Source organism: Anomaloglossus baeobatrachus, chromosome 6, assembly GCF_048569485.1.
Source record: "Anomaloglossus baeobatrachus isolate aAnoBae1 chromosome 6, aAnoBae1.hap1, whole genome shotgun sequence".
NCBI classification, from domain to species: domain Eukaryota; kingdom Metazoa; phylum Chordata; class Amphibia; order Anura; family Aromobatidae; genus Anomaloglossus; species Anomaloglossus baeobatrachus.
In genome coordinates, this window is record NC_134358.1 from 526,536,311 (window position 1) to 526,555,518 (window position 19,208).

General features: G+C 41.6%; 1 protein-coding gene across 1 annotated transcript; it reads left to right on the forward strand.

The window, feature by feature from the left end:
* The first annotated feature begins 511 nt into the window (after window positions 1–511).
* On the forward strand, window positions 512–8,667 carry LOC142243970 (patched domain-containing protein 3-like). The gene is made up of 4 exons (XM_075316161.1): window positions 512–1,255; window positions 2,899–3,020; window positions 3,403–3,548; window positions 6,806–8,667. The coding sequence occupies exons 1-4, from the start codon at window positions 512–514 to the stop codon at window positions 8,665–8,667; spliced, it is 2,874 nt and encodes a 957-aa protein (XP_075172276.1).
* Window positions 8,668–19,208: the final 10,541 nt, after the last annotated feature.

Below are 19,208 nucleotides of genomic sequence, written 5' to 3' on the forward strand. Positions count from 1 at the left end.
GTTGCTACAAATATATCTATTTAAGTTACCATTGGCTGCCGGATGCAGATTTTTAAATTTAATTAAATCTTAATTTTAATTACTTTAAACATAATCTTATCAGGTTTTAATTAAATCTAAATATCAGCAACAAAAAAATTAAATGCGTATTGAATTTTTTAAAGTTAAATTTGGTGACGACAGATGCTAATAACCTAAGTAACATATATTTGGATATGATAGGCATCAAACTGGAAGCTTTCCAATATTCATTTTTATGAAACTATAATATTAAGACAAACATTGAAATGTCAAAAAGAATGAATAATTCTATTTATTGATTCCGCTTAAGCGCCTAGTACATTACTTTCCATTAAAGGAGGCGTTTTAAAAGGTGTCTAAGTAGACTATAAATTCGACTCTACTCTTGCCAGTGTACTGAGCTATTTCATGACTACCAGAACCATATTACCTTGGAGGATTATCCTAGTAACTGAATAGAATTCCTGAAGAATTACCGTAGCTTCATACAATGTTCTCAGACCAACATAATACTAGTGAGTGCCATGCTGACTGCTTAGAAAAACCACTTTCTAGGGGGTTTCGTAACCTGGGAAAACTAATAGCCAGGAACCCTTGGTTTTTTGTTATTACCCCTATTATTTTATCGATGGGTTTAGGGGCTGGTTTATATTTCCTGGAAGAAAGAGAAATCAACAAGTTGGAAGACCTCTTCACTCCAGAGGGAGGTATCGCAAAGAGTCAACGAGATTTTATCAAGATGCATTTTCCCATGAATGAATCAGGCCAATTTTCTGCACAGAGACTGTATACAGCAGGAAGATTTGCTTCTCTTATTATTGTAACCACATCAAAGAATATCCTCTATAGGAGCAACTTCAAGGAACTTCTGAAGTTGGACTCAACGGTGAAAAACCTGACCTCAAAGTCTCATTTAAAATTTAGTCAACTATGTGCTCAAATAAATGGTCCCACCTGCCTTCCAGCCAACCCACTACTCACGTCAATGAGTAATAGTACAGAAGAAATCCTAATAACATACCCACTGCTGTCTAATGGGGAATATGGCGGACTGTACATTGGAGGAGTGACCCTAGGTCCTGGTAATCACTTAGAGAAAGCCCAGGCTCTACGGTTCTTATATTACCTGAAAGATGATAATGAAAAAATCCAAAATATTAGCTTGGAATGGCTGGAGTATTTCATGGAGTCTCTTCCTCATGAAATAGAGAAATTACAGCTAAAATCATTGAAGGTAAGTTATGGTATTGTTGTATTTTGTGGACTTTTTTTTAGTTTGTTTCAGAATGTCTATCAGTTTTGGTGATGGCACCTAGGTCATGCATTCCCCTGAAATGGATGTATTGGTTCTTTGGGTCTCCAGGGTTGATGATCTTCTACAAATGGAGGATTTGACCTCCCCGCTGTACGACAGGTATGAGCCCTTCTACAGGACAGGGTTACCCTGGCTGGAATTTAAGTGCTCTAACGACTATGATCATCAGCTGAGTGACTAATAGGGCTTGGCCTTCAGGCAGGATGTGTTCCTTCCCCTGGAGGTGCTAGTTCTCCCCCCCACCATTTTTTTTTTACCTTCCCGTCTTTCTTTTTTTTACCTCTTTCGCTTTTATATTCCTTTCTTTTTCTCTTGTGGGGTTCCTACCCTTGCTGATAGTGGATTGTGTATCTTTAATGTGACGTTGCCTTTCCCTCAGGCATTTACTCCCATTCTTATTTTATACCTTAAAAATGGACGACTTATGGGCTGTGAGGGACAATTTGAAGGGTTTTTATGTATTGAAGATGTCTGCTCTCAAAGTCTGTATATTTGGCTTTTGGTTGACAGTTTTCTGTTCTGTATAGATCTGTTTATAAATAATGGATTTAAAAAAAAAAAAGAAAAAAAAGACTTTCATTACTATAAATCACCCTATGAATTAGGAATGATAATAGAAAGCATAGGTGCTTTTTGGTTAAGTATATGTTCGTGACGTACATAAAAAAATAACATATAATACAGCGGGAGGGAAGGATCTTACTTGACATGTTATCCCCTATTCACAGGATTGGAAAGTTAATAATTGCTGGGTCCTATAGATAGAGCCCAGTCTGCAGGGCTACATCTTGAATGGAGCGGTGCTGCAAAACATGGTTTGAATTTCTATGGGACTGCCAGAAAAAGATGAGTATAGGGTTCTACTATTTCCGAAAGTTCCATGGGCTGGAGATTGAGCATTGACACCTCTGCTACATTCAAGGCTTAATTCTCCGGATCTAAAGCCCCATTCTCAATATACATGGGGGTCCCAGCTGTTGAACTTCTAATGAAGAACCAGTTATCGCTTATCATATGGATTGAAATATATTCAGGTGAGTTATACCGCTTCCTCGTGGTGCTCGAATCAGAAGACGGACTCCAGATATAATGTATTGTCAAAGATCGGCACACACTTTCGTCTTGTTTTTCTTTTTCAATTTATTTTCTTTAAGTCATCTTATACAATAGTGACGCGTTTCGCTCTAATCCATTGATCTTTCTCAAACTGTGAGAAAGATCTTGGATAAGATCGAAATGCGTCACTATTATATAAGATGACTTGATCAAAATAAATTGAAAAAAAACCAAGATGAAAGTGAGTGCCGATCTTTGACAATTCATTTTCATATGGATAGGGGATAGCTTTCAATTGTGGGAATACACCTGTAAATTTAGCAGTCCAATCCTGTTGTTCAAAGGGATGATGCTTTGCTGGAGGTTTCTAGCAGCAGCTTTCTCCATATTGAAAGCATATGACTTCTCAGCCGAACTTTAATTTGTATTGGGAAGTTGGGAAGAGACATCTGTCATCTGTATATATGGCAAATATAAAAAATTATCCTTTTTTGCATGACATACAGGTTTATCATTCAACGTCCATTTCTCTACAAAAAGAGTTTGAAGGAAGCACGGAAAGCGTCATCCCGTTATTCTCCATCACCTATGTGGTGACGGTGTTATTCTCTATACTATCTTGTGTCAGGTAAGTGAATTCTGAAACCCGAAGCTGAAGCTTATGACTTTTTAGCTGTCAGTGATATCCTATTCTCAAGAGATAAGCTAAAAGTATAGGATCAGCCGGGGTGAATGTACTGCACATATATTTTCATACATTCATATATATTGTAAAATATTCCTATTATTGGAGTCAAAAGAAACAAAGTACACCCCAATAAAAGCAAATGAGGTTTAAGAAATCCCACTGCTTCAGAATAAGTCAGCGTAGATTTATAGGACACAGGTGCGTCTTTAAAACATTTTGTAATATGTATATATATATATATATATATATATATATATATGATAATTTTGAACTGAACATTGTAATATTAATATTACTTAAAATCTTTTTTGCTTTGTTTTAGTTTTGACAATGTAAGAAATAAAATTTGGTTGACTACGATTGGAGTGATATCACCTGGATTAGCCATATTGGCAAGCTTTGGGTTGCTTCTACTGTGTGGAGTACCATTTTCCAGGACAGTTGCAAATGCACCCTTTCTTATTCTTGGTAAGAGAAATTTGGGTATTACAACAATTTTATTATGTGTACAAAATGGTAACAAAAACAATCAATTCTAATCGGTTCCTGTTAAGAGAACATTGCAGTCCATATTTTCTAAGAAACTGCAGAATGTAAGTTAGCTGCTTAAATGGGAAGCTGTCAGGTCCAATATGAACCCAGAACCACGAGCAGTTCTGGGTGCATATTGCTATTCCCTGCCTTTCTGTCCCAGCATCTAGTAGCATATATAATGAGATCTTTAGAAACAGTATTTCTAAAGATTATTTATGATATGCTAATGAGCGAAGGGACTAGTTGCAAGGTACTTAGTTTCCCCTGACTAGTCCGTCCTCTTAGCAAGTTAGCACGCCCACAAGGGCATGGTAACATGCTATTCAATGCCCATTGCCCAGTGTCATCGGCGATGACGTGCATACCTGTGTCCATTGTCACCGCATCAGACGCCAGGTTTAGGCTCAGTCAGTGAACATGAACAGAAGTCACTGCACCTCCAGGCATGCGCACTATGAAGCCGAGTGTACGCAACCCGGCTTCATAGAGTGCGCATGATTGGAAGTGTCGGGGACTTCTGATCATGTGCACTGAGCCTAAATCTGGTATCTGAGGTGGTAGCAATGGACACAGGTATGCGCGTCACCACCCATGATGAATAGCATGGGTGTACTAACATGCAAAGAGGCCAGACTAGTCGGGGGAACTAACGCCCTTCTGAGTAGTCCGTTTGCCCATTAGCATACCATAAAGGATCTTTAGAATTACTTTTTCTAAGGATCTCTTTATGTATGCTACTAGATGCTGGAACAGCTAGGCAAGAATTAGAAATATGGACCCAGAACTGCTGACAGGGTCCCTTTAAAGCCTTCATTAAAATTGTTCCATCACTTATTTAAGTGGGACTAGTGTGTATCTAATGTGTATGGGGGCCTCGAAGGAGAGAAGGATAGAACAGGCATTTAGATTTCCTTTCTTGTTCCCCAAGGAGGAAAAAGCCATTGCCACCAATGGACAACACAATACCACAGTGACTTACTCCCCTCTCCTCATTGAAAACACACGCACTTCAGTCTAATCCTTGAACCAGGATTTCAATATAAAGTTTCCTCAACATGGAGGAGAAAATTTCATTCTTCAGTGGCGGAAACCATTTATTAATGAAAGAACAGTGAAGATGTAAAATAGTCAGAAATCAATTTTTGCAGAAAAAAAATATCTCTTTGATTCTTAAAGTATCCATATCCATAAAACAATAGTGGGCCGAAGCCAAACTGTTGTTTATCTTGTCTATATGAGGACCATCCGATATTACCCTGGCAGATAACATTGAGGCGAAGAAGAATTGGGCATACTGAATTTCAACACATATTCTGTCCGTTCTTAGGGATGATAATCTGACACCAAAAATGTCTAAGAAGCTTACACTCCTTTCCATTTTAAGAACTCATACATGAATGTGTTTGGGAAAAAGGGTCAGGAGAACTAGTTACTGGTCAGATGAAAGCATGAGAGTCATTCCCTGCTCCCATCCGCGGGCCCGCGACATGATCGTGGGTCGCCGATGGGTTGTGATGACAGCCAGTGTTCAGCTAATGACTGCCATGTCTGTCATCATGATTCTTCTGTGAACATCATAGGAGATCGTTATTTCCGCTATATAGAGCGGTGCTGATGCTAATGCACTGTTCTGTATAACAGAAGCGATCAGTTGATCGCAGCTTCAAACTCCTTAAGAAGACTAGTAAAAACAGTATACAATTAAAAAAAAGTTTTAAAAACTGTGAAAAACCATTAAAAAACACAAAAATTTACATCACCCCCTTTTGCTCCATTGAAAATATAACAATATTTTTTATGAAAATGCACATATTTGGTATTGCTATGTTCACAAATGTCTCATCTATCAAAATATAAGATAAATAAAGATAATAAGATAATATAAGATAAATAAATCAAATAGATAGAGTAACAAACAAAATCTAAACGCCAGAATTAGTTTTTTTTGCCAACCGCAACATTACAATAAAATACAATAAGTGGTGAAAAACATTTCATCTATCCAAAAATGCTATCAGTAAAAACATCAGCTCAGTGCACAAATAATAAGCCCTCACCTAGTCCCAGATCCAAAAAAAAATAAAAAAAAGTTACTGTTCTCTGAAAATGCTAAATTGCCCATGTAGTAATGTGCCCCAGCCTTTTCCCCTTGTAGTAATGTGCCCCATTTTGGTCCCTTTGTAGTAATGTGCCCCATCCTTGTCCCCTGTAGTAATGTGCCCATCATTGTGCCCTGTAGTAATGTGCTCCATCCTTGTTCCCCCTAGTAGTAATGTGCCCCAGCCTGGTCGATCTTGTAGTGATGCCCCATCCTGGTGCCTTTGTAGTAATGTCCCCCATCCTGTAGTAATGTGCCCATCCTGATGCCCTGTAGTAATGTGCCCATCATTTAGTAATGTCGTTAGTCCTGTCCCTTCTTGTCCCCTATTATGCTGATGTTCACATACACACATATTCTCACCTGTTCTCTGTTCCTGTGGTGTCCTCTTACCTACTTCTTGCGGACCGCAGACACATAGACCACTAAATGATCTTTTCCAATGCGCGGGGCCACTGCTGCCATCATCGCTTTACTGCAGTTGAATGGTTTGCAGTGCCACAAAGCATTCAACTGCAGTAAAGCAATGATGGCAGTGGCGGCACCATGCACCGGACGCAATCATCGAGAGGTGCTTCTTGCGGACAGCAGCACAAAGACCTCTGCTTGATTGCATCTGTTGCAGGGGGCTGCCGCTGCCATCAGTGATGTACTGCACTTGAATACTTTGCGGCAGCGCAAAGCATTCAACTGCAGTAAAGTGATGACGGCAGATGACAGCGTCTGCTCTGTGCATCAGACGCGATCATGGAGGGGTCTATGTGCCTGCACACAGCAAGAAGCAAGTAAGAGGACACCACAGGAACAGAGGACAGGTGAGGATGTTTTTTTGTGCGACCCTCAATTGAGTATAAGCCTAGGGGGGCATTTTCAGCATAAAAAAATAAGCTGAAAAACTTGGCTTATACTTGAGTATATACGGTAGATATTTATATTTATAGTTAATTTATTTGGCATTTCTTATATGGCACCAACATACTTTACAAACAGTAAACATAATGGACCCACAATTGAATACCCTATTTTCTAGTACACAATCCCAGGATTACAATTGCAGTAACACAGTAGTTGCTTTTGATTTTGTCTTGCATAGGAGTCGGGGTGGACAATATGTTCATTATAATCTCCTGTTGGCAGCAAACAAAGGTGAAGAGTACAATTGAAGAACGTATGGCTGACACATACCAAGAAGCAGCAGTTTCCATCACCATCACCACGCTTACGGATGTACTCGCTTTCTACATTGGTATTATGACTCACTTTCCCTCCGTGCAATCATTCTGCATCTACTCAGGAACTGCCCTAGTTTTTTGCTACATCTACTGCATAACTTTCTTTGGAGGAATACTGGCTTTGAATGGGATACATGAAAACAAAAACAGACATTGGTTAACGTGTATGAAAGTGACTGATAAAAAAGACGATAAAAGGAGCCTTTGGTATAATGCTTGTTGTGTTGGGGGAGCGTATGACACAATTCGGGAAACAGAAACTGAACACCCGATAACTGTATTTTTCTATAAGTACTACGGACCTCTTCTTACAAAACGATGGGCAAAAGTATTGGTGTTAGTTTTGTATCTGTTATACTTATCAGCCAGCATTTATGGAAGCATTCAGATACAAGATGGCATCGATATTCGAAATTTGGCAAATGCCGATTCTTCCTTAACCCACTTTTACGATGTAGAAGCTTTATATTTTTCTAAGTATGGTCCAAGAATTATGGTGGTGGTGACTAATGAAGCAGATTACTGGGATATAAAAACAATGGAGGTCATTGAAGCTTGTATGCAAGAGTTAGAAAAGAACCACAATATAGCCAAGGAATATACAGTGTCTTGGTTGAGAACATATCAGGATGTAGCTAAAGTGGAAAATTTGAACATAACCACTAAGGGGAATTTCATTAAACATTTAAATCATGTGTATCAAAATTTTTCGCAATATAGGCAAGATATCATAACTAATGGACATGAGATTGAGACATCAAGGTTCTTTATCCAGGCCATTAATATAATTACCCTGAATGATGGTAAAAATATGTTAACCCACTTACGAGATGTCACAACTAATTGTGGCATTGAAGTATTTGTCTATCACCCATTATTTATTTACTTGGACCAGTATATCGTAATAATTCATAACACTATTCAAAATATCGTAGTCGCCACAGTGGTCATGTTGGTCATTTCGGTTCTGTTCATCCCAGACCCATTGTGTGCCTTGTGGGTAACATTTGCAATTGCATCCATTATAGTTGGTGTGACAGGCTTCATGTTTTTCTGGAAAGTCAACTTAGATTCTATATCGATGATAAATCTTGTCATATGTATAGGGTTTTCGGTCGACTTTTCAGCTCATATCGTATATGCAAGTGTTTCCAACAGGAAACCAAATGCCAACCAGAAGGTGATCGATGCCCTGCATGTTCTGGGTTACCCTATTGTACAAGGCGTTCTGTCAACAATTTTAGGAATTGCTGCCCTTTCTGTGGCACAAAACTATATATTCAAAACTTTTTTTAAGATCATGCTCCTTGTGATCACATTTGGTGCCCTACATGGGTTGCTATTTATACCTGTTTTTTTGATGACAGTAGGAGCCTGCAGAAAATCAGGTAATGGCGAAGAAGAGCCCAAATATGATGAAAATAAGGATAAAAAAGTTTTGCCACCTGCAGTTATTTACAAGGCTCAACCGTTAGCAGCTGATAACCAAATGAGAAGACCGGAAGTGAGTTTACCAGGATATGTCATTTCAACATCCAATGTAAAGGACTACAGTAGTCCTGACGGTAACTGCTTCTGTATGAATTGGCAGGGAAGTGTCTACTCTGTACTTCATCAAGATGTTCAAAAAAAGGGCAATGAAAATGCAAACGAACTTGTGGAATATAGAAGGAGAATGCTACAAGTTTATCTGGAACGTGAAACTGACCAGAAATACCACTAAATGCCATTGGTAACACATACACACAAGTAAAGGCCTCCTAGGGCTAAAAAACCTCCATCGAATTCTGCAATTATATTGATGCTTTTGTATGAAGTTTGTAATAAACTGAAAATAATGTACTATTTTTATATTCCGTAATAGCCTGGAAGTCTAGGGTTTCAATTAACTCTATCAAGTACCTTCTAATCTTATGGTTTAACAGTGTATAAAGTATTCTAATAATAGTTGCACTCAAGCAAAAAGGATAAAAAGAAGCTTTTTCCCCTCTTGGTTGAGTGCAACCGTTATTGTGATAGTACAGTCATATGAGAAAGTTTGTGCACCCCTATTAATGTTAACCTTTTTTCTTTATAACAATTTGGGTTTTTTCAACAGCTATTTCACTTTCATATATCTAATAAGTGATGGACTGAGTAATATTTCTGGATTGAAATGAGGTTTATTGTACTAACAGAAAATGTGCAATCCGCATTTAAACAAAATTTGACCGGTGCAAAAGTATGGGGATCCTTATCAATTTCTTGATTTGAACACTCCTAACTACTTTTTACTGACTTACTAAAGCACTAAATTGGTTTTGTAACCTCATTGAGCTTTGAACTTCATAGGCAGGTGTATCCAATCATGAAAAAGGTATTTAAGGTGGCCACTTGCAAGTTGTTCTCCTATTTGAATCTCCTATGAAGAGTGGCATCATGGGTTCCTCAAAACAACTTTCAAATGATCTGAAAACAAAGATTATTCAACATAGTTGTTCAGTGGAAGGATACAAAAAGTTGTCTCAGAAATTGAAACTGTCAGTTTCCACTGTGAGGAACATAGTAAGGAAATGGAAGAACACAGGTACAGTTCTTGTTAAGCCCAGAAGTGGCAGGCCAAGAAAAATATCAGAAAGGCAGAGAAGAGGAATGGTGAGAATAGTCAAGGACAATCCACAGACCACCTCCAAAGACCTGCAGCATCATCTTGCTGCAGATGGTGTCAATGTGCATTGGTCAACAATACAGCGCACGTTGCACAAGGAGAAGCTGTATGGGAGAGTGATGCGAAAGAAGCAGTTTCTACAAGCACGCCACAAACAGAGTCGCCTGAGGTATGTAAAAGCACATTTTGACAAGCCAGTTATATTTTGGAAAAAGGTCCTGGGGACTGATGAAACAAAGATTGAGTTGCTTGGTCATACAAAAAGGCGTTATGCATGGAGGCAAAAAAAACACGACATTCCAAGAAAAGCACTTGCTACCCACAGTAAAATTTGGTGGAGGTTCCATCATGCTTTGGGGCTGTGTGGCCAATGCCGGCACTGGGAATCTTGTTAAAGTTGAGGGTCGCATGGATTCAACTCAGTATCAGCAGATTCTTGACAATAATGTGCAATAATCAGTGACGAAGTTGAAGTTACGCAGGGGATGGATATTTCAGCAAGACAATGATCCAAAACACCGCTCCAAATCTACTCAGGCATTCATGCAGAGGAACAATTACAATGTTCTGGAATGGCCATCCCAGTCCCCAGACCTGAATATCATTGAACATCTGTGGGATGATTTGAAGCGTGCTGTCCATGCTCGGCAACCATCAAACTTAACTGAACTGGAATTGTTTTGTAAACAGGAATGGTCAAATATACCTTCATCCAGGATCCAGGAACTCATTAAAAGCTACAGGAAGCAACTAGAGGCTGTTATTTTTGCAAAAGGAGGATCTACAAAATATTAATGTCACTTTTATGTTGAGGTGCCCATACTTTTGCACCGGTCAAATTTTGTTTAAATGCAGATTGCACATTTTCTGTTAGTACAATAAACCTCATTTCAATCCAGAAATATTACTCAGTCCATCAGTTACTAGATATATGAAACTGAAATAGCTGTTGCAAAAACCCAAATTGTTATAAAGAAAAAAGGTTATCATTAATAGGGGTGCCCAAACTTTTTCATATGACTGTATATGTTATGTTCGGTATACACCAGGTTAGATCTTCAGGTTAGAAAGTGAAGGTAGTTTATTTATTTTTATAGTATCTAAAGTGTCTAAATAACTAGTATCCATTTATAATCTGCTTTGAAAAAACTTTGTTCAGTTTACTTAAATACAATACTTAATAGTAATAAAACTAACACGATGCAAAAAAACACAATAAAGGTTACTACATCGCAAAAGCTAAAATTGCAGAATCATTGCTGAATCGTTTTCTTCTAGTAGGTTCTTTATTTATTGTATATGCAATAAAAATAAAACTATTACTGTTTCAAAGAAATTAAAAAAAAAATTTCAATGTTTCACTGAGTTTTTGTTGGTAATAAATAATATTATATTATATTAACACATGAGAAACTGGTCTTTGAATGGGTAAATGATATTTGCAAAGTCATTACACAGAATATTACAGCTGACAATTTTCTGTACATGTTCCAGTGATTAATACAAAGCTTCCAACCAAAAACCCTTGAATTTCCTTTGAACTTGGTTTAGGGTCACTTGGTAGACAGCAAATATTAAGAGTGTTCAAACAAGAAGGCAAAGCTGTCAAAAACCTCAGGTATACCAAAGGCTGACAAATATGGAAAGTCATGCTAAGCTTGTTCTCAAGAAGGATTATGATTAGGGTTTCCTTAGGAGAGCAAATATGTTTCAAGGATAAGTTATTGTTAAAAAAGTTGGGAGTCATTGGTCTTAAATGTAGAGTAGAGCAAAGGCCACTTTACACACAGAGATAAATCTTTGGTAGATCTCTGGTTGCAGTGAAATCATGGACATATTGTTCCATTTGTACACAGCCACAAACCTGGCACTGATTGTCCACAATTTCACTGCAACCATAGATCTGCCGCAGACTTTGTGTGTAAAGTGGCCTTTAAGCAAACTAATTTACAGGAGCCTAGTGCAATGGCCACAATGGTAGTCCAGAGCACTGCAAAGGTACCTCTACCTACCGCCCATATGATCAGTAGGCCCATTGTCAAAGTTGCAATGCTATGCACACTATCAAATTCCTGTCCAGCAACTAAAGTGGCTGACAGACCGGAGTCTTGTGAATCTTTTTGTTCAGCTGTACTCTAGCGTGATTGGCCCAAATTCATCAAGATTGGTGTTTTTCTACGCCACCACTGCCTACATGGTAGCCAGTGATGTAGTTGATTACAGCAGCCAAGGGCTGATTTGATATCTAGGGCAGTGGCACAGGGTCTTTTGCAGAGTGCATAGATTAGACTATGAGATTTATATATAGATCTACTAATCTATAGTGCTAAACTGCAATTCCTAATAAGATCTTACATTAACTGGTAAGCACTTTAGTTGTCATATTCAATATAAACTAGGATTCTTTTACATTATACAGTCATGGCCAAAAGTTTTGAGAATGCTACAAATATTAATTTTTACAAAGTCTACTGCTTAAGTTTTTCTAATGGCAATTTGCATATACTCCAGAATGTCATAAAGAGTGATCAGCTTAACAGCAATTACTTGCAAAGTCAATATTGGCTAAGAAAATGAACTTTAACCCCCAAAACACATTTCAACATCATTGCATTCCTGCCTTAAAAGGAGCAGCTAACATTGTTTTAGTGATTTTTCCATTAACACAGGTGTGGGTGTTGATGAGGACAGGGCTGGCAATCAATCAGTCATGATTAAGTAAGAATGACACCACTGGACACTTTAAAAGGAGGCTGGTGCTTGGTATCATTGTTTCTCTTCAGTTAACCATGATTATCTCTAAAGAAACACGTGCAGCCATCATTGCTCTGCACAAAAATGGCCTAACAGGGAAGAGTATCGCAGCTACAAAGATTGCACCTCAGTCAACAATCTATCACGTCATCAAGAACTTCAAGGAGAGAGCTTCCATTGTTGCCAAAAAGGCTCCAGGGCGCCCAAGAAGGACCAGCAAACGCCAGGACCGTATCTTAAAACTGTTTCAGCTGCGGAATCGGACTACCAGCAGTGCCGAGCTAGCTCAGCAATGGCAGCAGGCTGGTGTGAGTGCTTCTGCACGCACTGTGAGGCGGAGACTGCTTGAGCAAGGCCTGGTTTCAAGGAGGGCAGCAAAGAAGCCACTTGTCTCCAGAAAGAACATCAGGGACCGACTGATATTCTGCAAAAAATACAGGGAGTGGATTGCTGAGGACTGGGGTAAAGTCATTTTCTCAGATGAATCCCCTTTTCGATTGTTTGGAACATCTGGAAAACAGCTTATTAGGAGAAGAGGTGAGCGCTACCACCAGTCTTGTTTCATGCCAACTGTTAAGCATCCTATAACGATTCATGTGTGGGGTTGCTTCTCAGCCAAGGGAATCGGCTCACTCACAGTCTTGCCTAAAAACACAGCCATGAATAAAGAATGGTACCAGAATGTCCTCCAAGAGCAACTTCTCCCAACTGTCCAAGAGCAGTTTGGCACCCAACAATGCCTTTTCCAGCATGATGGAGTACCTTACCATAAAGCAAAGGTGATCACTAAATGGCTCATGGAACAAAACATAGAGATTTTGGGTCCATGGCCTGGAAACTCCCCAGATCTTAATCCCATTGAGAACTTTTTTATTATTATTATTATTATTATTTATTATTATAGCGCCATTTATTCCATGGCGCTTTACAAGTAAGAGAGGGTATATGTACAACAATCATTAACAGTACAAGACAGACTGGTATAGGAGGAGAGAGGACCCTGCCCGCGAGGGCTCACAGTCTACAGGGAATGGGTGATGGTACAATAGGTGAGGACAGAGCTGGTTGCACAGTGGTCTACTGGACTGAGGGCTATTGTAGGTTGTAGGCTTGTTGGAAGAGGTGGGTCTTGAGGTTCCTCGTGAAGCTTTCCACGATAGTGGAGAGTCTGATGGGCAATCATCAAGAGACGGGTGGACAAACAAAAAACAACAAAGTCTGGCAAAATGCAAGCATTGCTTATGCAAGAATGGACAGCTATCAGTCAGGATTTGGTCCAGAAGTTGATTGAGAGCATGCCAGGGAGAATTGCAGAGGTCCTGAAGAAGAAGGGTCAACACTGCAAATATTGACTTGCTGCATTAACTCATTCTAACTGTCAATATAACCTTTCGGTACTCATAATATGATTGCAATTATATTTCTGTATGTGATGTAAACATCAGACAAACACAATTAAAAACCAGAGGGCAACAGATCATGTGAAAATATAATTTTGGTGTCATTCTCAAAACTTTTGGCCATGACTGTGTATATATATATATATATATATATATATATATATATATATATATACACATACATACCCTGTTTCCCCGAAAATAAGACACTGTCTTATATTTTTTTTTGCCCTGAAAAAAGCACTAGGTCTTATTTTCGGGGGGTGTCTTATTCTCGCTCGAGGAGACATGGTTGGGGGTAAGTTTACCCCCCACAAAAAGCAGGTCCCCTCCCATCCCAGGATCGTCATACTTACCAGCCCTGGGCGTCTGTATGGCTCCCAGATCCTCCTGTGATCTCCCAGCAAGTATGCTGCACGCCTCCCCTGCGTCTGGCTGATATCAGATCACACACACACACACTTATGCACACATCACTTCTCCCTGTGCTCTCCGGTGGGTGGTCCAAGCAGCTGTGCTGCATGCCGTCCTCCTCTGCCTCCTGTCGACACTCACAGATCCGATCGCATACATTCACACACACACACACTCACACATCAGACAGCATACACGCACACATCTGTTCGCATACACTCACACACACACACTCACAATATCGCACATATGCGCGCACACACTCACAACATCCGGAGATACCACATGCTTCCGGCCATGTGATCCTTTGCAGGTCCTGGAAGATCACTGCACACACAGTGAACAGTATCACCGTCGAGAAGCAAGCGATATTGCTGGATGTGGTGAGTGTGTGGATACGATCTGTAGTGTGTGTGTGTGATGTGTGTGTGCGTGTGTGTTCTGCTGCAGGACCTTGATGCGCTCACCTGCTCCCGGTCGGCGTCTGGTTAGTATGATTGGGGGTCTTCTTTCTTATGTCTTCTTTCTTCTGGGGGTGCCCGCTGCCTATAAAGAAGTGTCCTGCAGTGTCTTTAACTTTTTCACCGCTGCATGACACTTCATTATTGACCATGGCTAGGTTTTATTTTCAGGGGATGTCTTATATTAAAGCTTCCCTGAAAACTCCTGGGAGGTCTTATTTTCGGGGGAGGTCTTATTTTCGGGGAAACACGGTATATATATATATATATATATATATTTTCTATATTATACAGGGTATATATATATATATATATATATATATATATAGTACAGACCAAAAGTTTGGACACACCTTCTCATTTAAAGAGTTTTCTTTATTTTCAGGACTCTGAAAGTTGTAGATTCACATTGAAGGCATCAAAACTATGAATTAAAACATGTGGAATGAAATACTTAAAAAAGTGTGAAACAACTGAAAATATGTCTTATATTCTAGGTTCTTCAAAGTAGCCAACTTTTGCTTTCATTACTACTTTGCACACTTTGCACACTCTTGGCATTCTCTTGATGAGCTTCAAGAGGTAGTCACTGGAAATGGTTTTCCAACAGTCTTGAAGTAGTTCCCAAATATGCTTAGCACGTGTTGGCCCTTTTACCTTCACTCTGCCGTCCAGCTCACCCCAAACCATCTCGATTGGGTTCAGGTCTGGTGACCGTGGAGATCAGGTCATCTGGTGTAGCACCCCATCACTCTCCTTCTTAGTCAAATAGCCCTTACACAGCCTGGAGGTGTGTTTGGGGTCATTGTCCTGTTGAATAATAAATGATGGTCCAACTAAACGCAAACCGGATGGAGTAGCATGCCGCTGCAAGATGCTGTGGTAGGCATGCTGGTTCTGTATGCCTTCAATTTTGAATAAATTCCCAACAGTGTCATCAGCAAAGCACACCCACACCATCACACCTCCTCCACCATGCTTCACGGTGGGAACCAGCCATGTAGAGTCCATCCGTTCACCTTTTCTACAAAGACACGGTGGTTGGATACAAAGATCTCAAATTTTGACTCATCAGACCAAAGCACAGATTTCCACTGGTCTAATGTCCATTACTTGTGTTCTTTAGCCCAAACAAGTCTCTTTAGCTTGTTGCTTGTGTGACGCCCTGGCAAAGCCAGGTTGTCACAGAAAGAGTTAATCCTCCTTGGTAACCTGATCTCAACACCAGTGCAGTAGGACAAACCACCTCCCTCAGTGTAAGAGCAAAACAGAACAGGAGAGGAGGGGCTGGAGCAGAGTGTGTGGAGAGAGAGAGAAGAGAGGAGCCCGGAGTTGTAGCTCCCGGGCTGCTACAGAAGCGTGCTCCAAAAGGGTCGGGACAGGCTTTTAGTGAGGAAGGGGCAAGAGGTAGCCGGGGCAGGGTAGTGGCCCGCCGGTACCAAGGGTGACCCGGATCCCTGCAGGGGAGTGGACTCCCCGTTCCCGGCTGAGGAGAAAGAGAAAGAGTGGAGAAAGAGGCACCTGGCTGCAGGGAAAGAACAGGGGCTGCTGCACCGTGTGTGGGACACTAACACCCTCCGTACCGAAGGCTGCGGACTCCGGCAGTTTCTGGTTAATTCCTGACTCTGTGTGAATTTTCTTGCAAAGCGAACTGTGAGTAACAACATCCCCAGGTCCAACCGGACGCACAGCTCTCAGACGGTCTCCATCTCCTCCCTGCACCACTTCATCGGGGTCCCGGGACACCAACACCCTACCCGTGGAGGGAAATCACCACCTTGCTGCCCACCACCATCCCCGGGATCCATTAACCGGCAGCGGCGGTGCTCCGTTACCTCACCGCACACCACGGGTGACGTCACGGACAATCTCCCTTACCTAATCCCCTTCTTACTGTGGAGCCTGGGATCACAAACTGGGTCACGCCACTGTGATACCCACAGAAGTGACCCTGTGGCCCGGATCTGAGTACCCCTTGTCCCCGGGCGACACACCTTTCCTTAGCAGTGGCTTCCCAGCAGCTATTTTACCATGAAGGCCTGCTGCACAAAGTCTCCTCTTAACAGTTGTTCTAGAGATGAGAAGGTGTGTCCAAACCTTTGGTCTGTACTGTGTATATATATATATATATATATATATATATATATATACATATTATATTATACTGCCACTATTATCACTGACAATTACATGTATATATATGTAATTGTCAGTGATAATAGTAGCATTATATATGATATAATATGAACACTGCAGAACAGTGGCTGAACGGAGACCGGAGTAACTTTAATGCCTTTTTATAGTGAATTAATCCATTGGGGCTTTAACGTCAAGCACGTATTTCAGCGATGTAGAGGGAAACCCTGATGTAAGTGCTCAGCATAGAGCACAGGATAAATGTTCTGTATCCCAAATTGCCACCAAATAGCATTCACCTCAACCCACAAAAATACAAGTCTCCTCTCAGGTCCGCCACTGTCACTGACAGGGTAATGTAGTAACTGGGAATAGGAGCTTCTAAACTGGCCCTCAGGCTAGGAAGCCCTAATTGTCCCTTATCCCAGAGATACTTCTGAAGAGTTCTGAACCACCAGCATAGTCCTGACTCCAGATCAGTCCTAGGTCTAATACTCCCTCATACACAAAGTGGTGTGGTAAATCCCACACAGATAAACAGACTGGGGGGAACCCAAACTCAACCTCACAGCAATCAGTCACAGAGGTATATGTGGCGCCCCTGACCTGGTCAGGCACCACTGAGTACTGCACCCATGCTGGGGGCAGTACAATACAGGTAATCCAGAAGGCTGACCGAGGTGTGACTACACAGGCGCATAGTAATCAGGTCTCACACATGTGCCTTTGGGAGGACTCCTGAGAGCTTCCAGGAGGGGGCGTGGCCTCCATGTCCACTCAAGGGGTGTGGTGGAGAGCCTGGTTGCTAGGTGGCATAGGCAGGCACAAGGATGAAAGAGGAAGAGAAGGAGGAACAAGGAGTCTGGAGCAGAGTGTTGAGGAGTGAGGAGTTAGTGAGTGCAGCTCAGGGAGAGCAGTCGCATGCAGCAGACCCTGGAGTCTGTCACAAGCTGACAGCGTACGCGCAGTGACTACTGACGGGGGAGATCGGTCACCTGGTAGTGCCACCGGAAATCCACCCAAGGCTAGAGAGAGCAAAGGGGTGGCAGAGTAAGGGGACTGCCAGGGAGGTACCAGGCCCGCAGGGGTAACAGGTCCCAGTGCAGAGATAGATTTACCTTTCTTCTGCCAAACCTGCCGGTGTGGGGCCCTTAAATCCCACACCATACCACCACAGAGTCCGCAGCCACGTAGCAAAGACAGGGCCCATAGTTCACAGGAGGCAAGCAGCCGGAGTGACCTGGTCCAGGCTACAAGCAAACGGGCCGAAACGAGGGGAGAACAGGCAGCAGCAACTTCCCTGGGTGACCCCCATAGGGACTTCAAGTCGTGGTCGCCACGAACACAAAAGGGTTAAGGAAGGCGAGTTGGTAGTCACCCTCACAAGTCAGCCTGAAGGACGCCTGGTTTCAGCCTGGTTCATCCCAGCTACGCCGGGGTTACTCACCCTGTCACCTAACGTGAGTAAAACACCTGAAAGACATTCTGCTTGTGCACGTGAGTCATTCTGCGACTTGTGGTGCCACACACTTACACAGGGCCCTGGGGCTTGCCTCACTCTCGGGAGGCTACTACAACTGACTGCACCCACCATCAGCCCCAGGCACCCCTTAATCTGCAGTGGCGGTCCTCAATGACCGCAATACCGAGAGTGGCGTCACGACAATCCTAAAAGAAGGTTCCCTACCTGTGACCAGACTGTTCCATCCACGTGGAGTCCCTGAAGGTAATGCACCGACACAACGACACCTGTGGGGCTTCACATCTATACAAAAGTGCTCAGGAGGAAATAAAAAAGGAAGGTAATGATCAAACGACAAGAGTATTTCCACAACACACCAGAATAGCATACAGCAGTTCACCAGAAGCTGGATAACCACACACATGTACCGGAATCGCAAAAGCTATAATCGGCATGGAAGATTCCATCATCTTTTAAGGGGCTGAGGCGTCCTTGATAGGTCTCCAGAAGCCCATAACTCTACCAGCAATTCAAAGGTCAGCAGAAATTAACACCTGCTAAACCAATCATTAGTAAGCAGTATACAGGTTGACGCCCGACTCTGAGTGAGCAACTCAAAAGCACCATGTGGCATGTCAGACACTGTGAACAGGGTCCGAAGACACCATGACACCTGGTAGGTTTAGAGCTAAACACCATGTGATAGTAACTTGTTAACAGAAATATAGGGGACTTCCACATTACTGGTAGCACAAAGGCTCTAGAAAAATGCTATGGCTCCCCTCATCCTCCCCGCCCCAAAAAAAAAAATAAATTACGCATCCACTTATGGGCTCTGTATATTAAGTCTGCAAACTATTCTAGAAGAATCTGTGCTCCAAAAATCAAATGGCACTCCTTCCCTTCCAAGCCCTACCGTGCAGTCAAACAGTACTGTACCATTACATGTGCGGTATTCAGTAGAAATTGGGTAACATAATATGGGGAATT